Genomic DNA, 5,021 nt, shown 5'->3' on the forward strand with positions numbered 1-5,021 from the left:
TATAGTTTTGATTTAAATCCAACCAATTCAACGAATCGTAGCATATCATTGCTATCTAACGTCACCATGAAGCAACATTATTGAGGAATAAGAAGCTATCCGGTCCGAATTTACTACTTTTAGTGTCGTTTGATGGATAAATAAAAATAATTCTGAAATAAAAATTTGGTATTGTCTTATTTCTTATTTGATTTCTAAGCTTGAAATAAGTTATCACAAGATTAAAAATAATACCGAAATAATTTATACCTGTCAGATGGTGGAATAATAATCTCATGATAAGTTATTCTAGGATAAAATAGTAAAATTGACAATCCCGAAATTAATATAACATACCAAACAATCAATAAGAAATAATATCAGTATAATAAATTTCGGTATAACTAATTCCAACATAACTAATCACAACCTAACTTGTTTTCAAACCAAACATTCTTGAGCTCCATATTTAAGATTTAACTTATGTTTAGTGTAATAAAATTTTGAGCCTATCGACGAGGCAAATGCAAAGTGTTGCATACAGATTTGGCCGAACTCAATAATTTTAACCTAAATCATGTAAAATATGTTAATAATATGTTAAATATGTATATTAATTCAATTTCTAAAACTTGTAGTTCTTTTTCTACAATCCAATTCCATAAAATTTAAATCCTAAACGTGTCTTTTACTGTTAATGCAGTTTATTTTCCAAGTTATGCTAAAATTACTTACGTAGATAATATCTTGTAATTATATTTTAAATTATGGGATATTTTGAAAGAGTTTTATATTGTGTAGAGAAAGTTAAACTCTCAAATTCAATCCCGAATTGCTCAACGCACAATGATTATTACATATGAAAACGAGACCCGTTAAGTATGAAACAGATAACCCGAAAACCCGACAACAAAGAAGAAAAACCCAAGAACATAAACCCGGCGAATCCCAAGGCAACTGAGATATCTGATTGTACACAGAATGCATTATTAGCCGTACACGTGTCTCTTTCCCTTAACGTCCGAGCCAACGCCGTTCCCGCCGAATCCGCCGACAGCAACATATATGCGAAAACCTATATAGAAAAACAAGAACAAAAACGTCTATGTTTCACACACTGTCTCCGACATTCCGTACTGCAAAAATGCACATTGAAATTGAAACACAGAACGTCAGTTTCGAAAAGTTCAAACATTCATGGCCTATCATTTACATTATATTTTAAATTTAATTCTAGATATTCAATACGTGAGGTACTAAAATTGATAACATAAATGGTGATCGAAGCACTTTTAGTTTGAGTTTGGACATAAGAATTGTAAAATTCCAAAAAAATGAATTTTTTTTTTCAAGTGAAAATGGTATTTGAAAATTATAGTTGTATTTGATTTTTTGGACATATATATAATTTTGGATTATTTTTTATTTTTCGAGTGATCTGAGTGAAAATTTTGTAAAATACCTTTTTGGAGTTTTTTTAATTTTCGAAAAAATTCAAAATTCATCTTCAAGTAAAAATTAAAAATTTTATGGCCAAACACTAATTTAAAAAATAATGAAAAATTCTCGAAAAAAGTAAAAAAATTCGTATATCCAAACGGACTCTTAATCTAGGGAAAAAAAGTAAATTTGCTATACTTTTCGAAATGAACAACTTTAGTACCTAACTTTTGATCTAATATTACATTGCTGCTACAACAACAACTCAGTATATTCTCACAAATGTATCGGTTAAACTCTTACCGTTGTGGTCGGCCCAATTGGGACCACGTCCAAACAATAGGATAAGGAAAGACAACATTATTTATTCCAAACCGCATATTCACCGAACGACGTAAACGGACTTGATGTGAGGAAGCTATGGCCCAAATACATGGAAGGACTCCATGACTATATATAGGGAGGAGACCTTCCTAGATTGGGGAGGGGGGGGAGATGGGGGCTTTTTCTCTCCCTCTCCTATGTAATCTCCTTAGTGAAAAGAAAGTAAAACAATCTTCCATTGATTATGTACAACAATCATTTTCACCGATTGGGGAGAGAAGAAATGAAAAGCTTAGATAATTTATCGCTTTTACTTCATTTTATGTATCATTTTTCGGTTTGTTTGTAGATCTGGAATTTACTATGTTTGACTAAGATTTACCCTTTCAACTTTCTTAATTGATTTAATCAAAAAGATTCCAATATCTTTTGGTCAAACAACAAGTGGAGTCTGGGTATTTAATATTACATTGCTATAATTAGGAAAGTCTTATGACAGAACTCTAACATGAGAAAAATCATAATCAAACGTTAAATGTAAAATTGAAGGTTTTGGAGACGTCCACCCATTTACATTGGAGCTCTATTAATGACATAAGTATGAGACAATTTGCTAGCGATCAAAAGTATGAATAAATTCAATGTATAATTAAAGTTAAAATTGAACAACTTTGAACAATAAAAAGATAAATTTGAACCTTTAATTTTCCCTAGATCTAACTATGGTCAAATTAAAAACAGTTACTAGTAAAACTTCCTTTAACAATCTCCAATTTCCTTATCTAAAGTACTCTATTTGTATCAAATTATTTGTTGCATTTCTTTTTTACACGTTTCTTAAGAAAATATTAATTAGTAGAGATTTCTGACTATTTTATGCTTATTATGTCTTAAGATGTAATCCCTTTTAGTTGAATATTTACTGTATTTAGGTGTTATCTTAATCTTCAAGAACACATATTATTAAGGATAATTTGAGATAATAATTTTTAAAAATTACAATCGATAATTTGAGACGAACGGAGTAAACCATTTCCTAAAAAAAATTGAAATAATTATTTTTAGAAATTACGATAGATAATTTGAGACGGAGAAAGTAAATAAAAAAAAAAACTTGGAACGAGCAATGGAGAAATTGGAAATTCGCTAAAGGAAAAGTAATTGGAAATGGAAAGATAACCTGATCGTGGCTGAAATCAAACCAGACTTGAACTACTTCGGGAAACACAGTGGCGCCTCTTGAAATTTCCCAAACTGACGCTCCAATTTCGAACAATGAATACAAAGCCACAATCGCAGCTGCAATTGCAACAAACCTATCCAAATACAACAATTACATAAATTTCTTTAGCATAAATATAGTAGTAAATTTTTCATAAAAGTTAGAGTATTCAATTAAGAGAACCTAAATTAATGCTGCTGTGGTAGTAGTACCTGAAAGCATCGAAGTGGTACCACTGAGGAGAACCAGAGCCACGAGAGTTGGTGTACATGAAAATAGCAGAGGCAAGAGAGAAGCAAAAGGCAGCGAACCGGAAAACGAGAATCAAAATGTTGAACCGCCGGTTTTTTTGCACGGAAACTGTGGACTGGAACTGAGATTGGATTCTAGGCCGGGGCGACGGAGTCATTAAACCGCCGTTCCGGTTCGGTTCTTGAGCTGACCTCATAATTTCTTCCACTGCAGATTCAGGAGATCATAATAAACAACGAGAAGGAGGTAGAAAATAGAGTACAAACTGAAAAAGTTCGAGGATTTAATATTGTTCTTAAAAATTTGAAGTCACGGGACATGACATGATTCCCATGTAAAGAGAAAACATATATCTGGAAACAATGACAGATTTTGCTTTTAGTAACAATTTTAATTTGTGGGCACTTTTTTGGAAAATATTTACCTGAATTCAGTGTATGCGTATTAAATTAAGTCATTTTCACTATCAAAAGATATACTGGACGATGGTTGAGATACCTACACTCTCTATCAAAGGTCTAGTTTCGAGCCTGGTAAATAATTTTTTGATAGGAAATGCTTTAGCTCTATAATATATTTATTTGGTGCGAATTCAAATTAATCGAGCTAGTGAACTTCGAATACAAGATAATTATTTTAGAAAAAAATATTTTTGATCATAGACAGTATAAATTAGAATAAAATACATATGCAAGGTGCTACATAGACAACGGGTTCATATGAATTAAGTACTTCCGACTTGAAACATAAATTTATGTGTAAATATTCAATATAATTATTGTCACACCTCCTTTTTGCGCGCCCCGCCCCGAAGGGTTAAAATGCGCGAGAGAGTTTTTCCATTTTAAGTGACAATATTTGAAATGAGATTATTTATTTAATTCAGAGTCGCCACTTGGGAAAGGTTTGGCTTTTGGTGTCCCAAGTCACCGGTTTATCTTGAATCCCAAATCGAGGAAAATTTTCGACTTTCCAAATGAAGTTTGCGAACCAGAAATTCTAAGTAAGGAATTCTGTTGACCCGAGGGAAGGTGTTAGGCACCCTCTAATCCCGTGGTTCTAGCACGGTCGCTTAAATTGTTATAATGGCTAAATATCTGATTTAAATACATGTTATGACTCATGTGCTTTTATTAAATTTAAACCGCTTTATTATTATCATTTATTTTTTTATAGAATTGCAACGTCGTGAAAATGCATCTCGAACCACGTCACAATCAATGCACCCGTAGTTGTTAACACATTTCGACTCCGTTGAGATTTGGATTTGAGTCACATAAATGCGCACCCTAATTTTAGGAAAGTAATATTATTAAAAACGTGCCTAAAGAGACTAACACGTTATTGTCTTTGAGGAAGGCCATGAAATTCGCTTGAACGGCCCTTCCCGAATTCTAAGTATTTTTAATATATATACATTTATGAGGGCCCCGCAGTTTGTGTTTCTCATTTGGCGAGGCTCGTCTCATTTTGTGAAAGCAAGTAAACCTACGATGATTACATCTCTATTATGTTTGTCTCTAATAAGTGGAGAAAGAAATTACGTTCTAAGTAAATTGCATGCTTGGCCGATTCCGGATTCTTGTTTAATTATCCGATTGGTTGTTTATGTGGTGGGAATTATCTCATGCCTTACTTCAACGAGTGAATACGCTTGTTAATTTTCTAAGGGAGATTGCAAGCAAGACGAATAACATATACTAAACTTACACTAAACGGCCTTCAAGTTTGAATTTAAACTAGCTTATTTGGGCTTGATTAATGGAATCGACTATTTATTAGAAAACTGCTATTAATTAGATTC

The 5,021-nt window shown here is 32.4% G+C and overlaps 1 protein-coding gene across 1 annotated transcript; it reads right to left on the minus strand.

Annotated features, from left to right (window-relative positions):
* Nucleotides 1-752: 752 nt before the first annotated feature.
* Nucleotides 753-3,761, minus strand: LOC107794957 (CASP-like protein 4C2). The gene is made up of 4 exons (XM_075225617.1): nucleotides 3,642-3,761; nucleotides 3,178-3,424; nucleotides 2,924-3,059; nucleotides 753-1,054 (listed from the first exon to the last, which is right to left on the minus strand). The coding sequence occupies exons 2-4, from the start codon at nucleotides 3,411-3,413 to the stop codon at nucleotides 833-835; spliced, it is 594 nt and encodes a 197-aa protein (XP_075081718.1). The 5' UTR covers nucleotides 3,414-3,424; nucleotides 3,642-3,761; the 3' UTR covers nucleotides 753-832.
* Nucleotides 3,762-5,021: the final 1,260 nt, after the last annotated feature.

This window comes from Nicotiana tabacum, chromosome 11 (assembly GCF_000715075.1).
Source record: "Nicotiana tabacum cultivar K326 chromosome 11, ASM71507v2, whole genome shotgun sequence".
NCBI classification, from domain to species: domain Eukaryota; kingdom Viridiplantae; phylum Streptophyta; class Magnoliopsida; order Solanales; family Solanaceae; genus Nicotiana; species Nicotiana tabacum.

Excerpts from the sequence above, each read along its gene's own strand:
- LOC107794957 (XM_075225617.1), bottom strand. The coding sequence starts at position 3,413 with ATGAGGTCAGCTCAAGAACCGAACCGGAACGGCGGTTTAATGACTCCG. Across the intron at positions 3,060-3,177 it reads TACCACTTCGATGCTTTCAG|GTTTGTTGCAATTGCAGCTG; the intron begins GTACTACTACCA and ends GTATTTGGATAG. Across the intron at positions 1,055-2,923 it reads TTGATTTCAGCCACGATCAG|GTTTTCGCATATATGTTGCT; the intron begins GTTATCTTTCCA and ends TTTTCTATATAG.